This window comes from Austrofundulus limnaeus, unplaced genomic scaffold (assembly GCF_001266775.1).
Source record: "Austrofundulus limnaeus strain Quisiro unplaced genomic scaffold, Austrofundulus_limnaeus-1.0 Scaffold766, whole genome shotgun sequence".
Taxonomy (NCBI): domain Eukaryota; kingdom Metazoa; phylum Chordata; class Actinopteri; order Cyprinodontiformes; family Rivulidae; genus Austrofundulus; species Austrofundulus limnaeus.
Window position 1 is genome coordinate 63,658 of NW_013953168.1, and position 1,950 is coordinate 65,607.

The following is a 1,950-nucleotide window of genomic DNA, read 5'->3' on the forward strand; positions in this document are numbered from 1 at the left end:
GCCTTTTTCTGCTTTATTTTACTTTTTACTGCTAATTGGTGTTATTTGTGCTTCTTACAGTTGCTTTCTGCAATATTCAGCTATTTGCTGCAATTTCAGCTAAATTTTAGCCGTTATGAGCCAAATTTAGTTCAAATTACTTGAATTTGGCCAATTTTTGAATAATGAGCTATAAATCAATAAACAGGTACCTGAGACTTAGCTCTATCATAAATAGCAGCCAAAAAAATCCAAGATGGCCACCAAAGCTAGTTTTAAAGTCCTTTTACTCAGCCAGTGTTTTAGATATTGACATGAAAACTTAAGTACTGATAGCCGAGAGCAAGCTCTGTAATATACTGAAGCCTCAAGAAAATTCAACAATTGTAGCCAAAGCTATTTCGGCTACTTTTTTCCCATTGGAAATGAATGGAGCTTTTTTTCAACATCCTTAAATTTGTTCATAATGTTTCTAAATCTTCACAGAACCTTACAGATTATATTCTGGATTTACTCCTTTTAAAGTCTTAGTGAAAATTTTAGCTACTTTCTTGCTAGTTTTAGCTTTTTTCAGCCATTTCAGCTAAACTCCTTTTTCCTTCTACTATTCTTCTGCTTTTTAAAATTTTTTGTTTTTCTTTCTGCTAATTTAAGTTAATTAATTCTACTTACAGTTGGTTTCTGCTATGTTCAACTATTTTAGCCTATAGCTTTTAGCTTTTTATGCTAATTCAGCTATATTTTTGCTCCTTTTTACTTAATTTCTTCAATTTTTTTTGCTACTTTCAGTTTTTCAAATTTAACTTACAATGTTACTTTTGCTGTTAAACATGTTCAGCTCAATTTCAGCTTCTTCAGCAGATTTCAGCTAAAGTTTTCAGCAACAGGCATTCYCACTAGCATGTTCGCAGGAAATGCAATTTCTCTAGTTCAGTTCTGTGTTTTTTGTTTTCAAATCAAATTTTTTTATTTGCTTGTTTGCTCAGTTCACACTGAAACAAACCACAACTTAGTGAAATCGTTTTAAAATCTGACGGCTTGAGTTGATTTAAATACTCAGGTTTACAGATTAGTTTGAGGTGGAACAAAGTGTAACAGTTGTGAAAAATAAAGAACTCATTGGAGTATGTCAGTTAAACAGAGTTAAATCCAGTCATTGTACAGTCATTTGATGGATTGAGACTTTAATCTGAGTTCTGGTGTCCCAGCAGTGTGACGGTGTAAAACATCAGGCTCATTATGAATAAACTCACCTCATTGGTGGAGAGAACAGAGTCTTCATCCAGACTGAGAACWGCATCTGTGATGATGTCATCGTGGGGCAGAAAACGACTGCTCATCGTCTGCACAGAAACAGAAAATAACTGCAACGTCAGCAAAAACAACRGAAAAAGTCTGAATTAATTAAACTCTACTGAGGCAGAGCACCTTTAAAGGTCAAAAGAAATCTTGTTTACATCAATTTTAAATAAATATAATTAGTGGAGAGGCATAAAAAACCCTTAAACTAAATAAACAAATGTGTTTGTTTCACCTCCGACTGTGCCTGTCGATCAGTGAGCTCCTTTAATGGTTTCTGTGGGACTCTTTATCAAACCAGTGCCTGACAGAAAATGTAGCCGAGCCTGAACCATTAGCCTAAAGATGGCTGCAGCTCGGCTTATCGACTCGTAATTAAAGTGTGAATTATTCAGCTGTTTGTTCTCAGAACAAATGGAGGCTGAAAACACAGAGAAAGTTCCTGAAAACAGAGCAGGTAAAACGTTTGGACTCACCTGCAGTCTTTACTGGTGAGATTAAATTATTTACATCATTTTATATCAGATTAATCAATTTTGAAAAATGCTAATTTACAACCTGTTTAAGTTAAACAGTGAAAAACTTCTCAGATAACTAATAAATGTGAGCCGTCACATCGAAACCAGGATTAAGTCTAAAAGTTGTTTAAGGAGAAAAAGGCAAATATAGTGT

General features: G+C 34.2%; 1 protein-coding gene across 1 annotated transcript in view; it reads right to left on the bottom strand.

The window, feature by feature from the left end:
- Window positions 1-1,950, bottom strand: part of LOC106532427 (exostosin-1) — a gene marked incomplete at its 5' end in the record, with an annotated part of 46,790 nt that overhangs the window by 20,946 nt on the left and 23,894 nt on the right. The window contains 1 exon segment of the mRNA XM_014028472.1: window positions 1,233-1,322. Coding sequence (XP_013883926.1) covers window positions 1,233-1,322 — 90 coding nt within the window.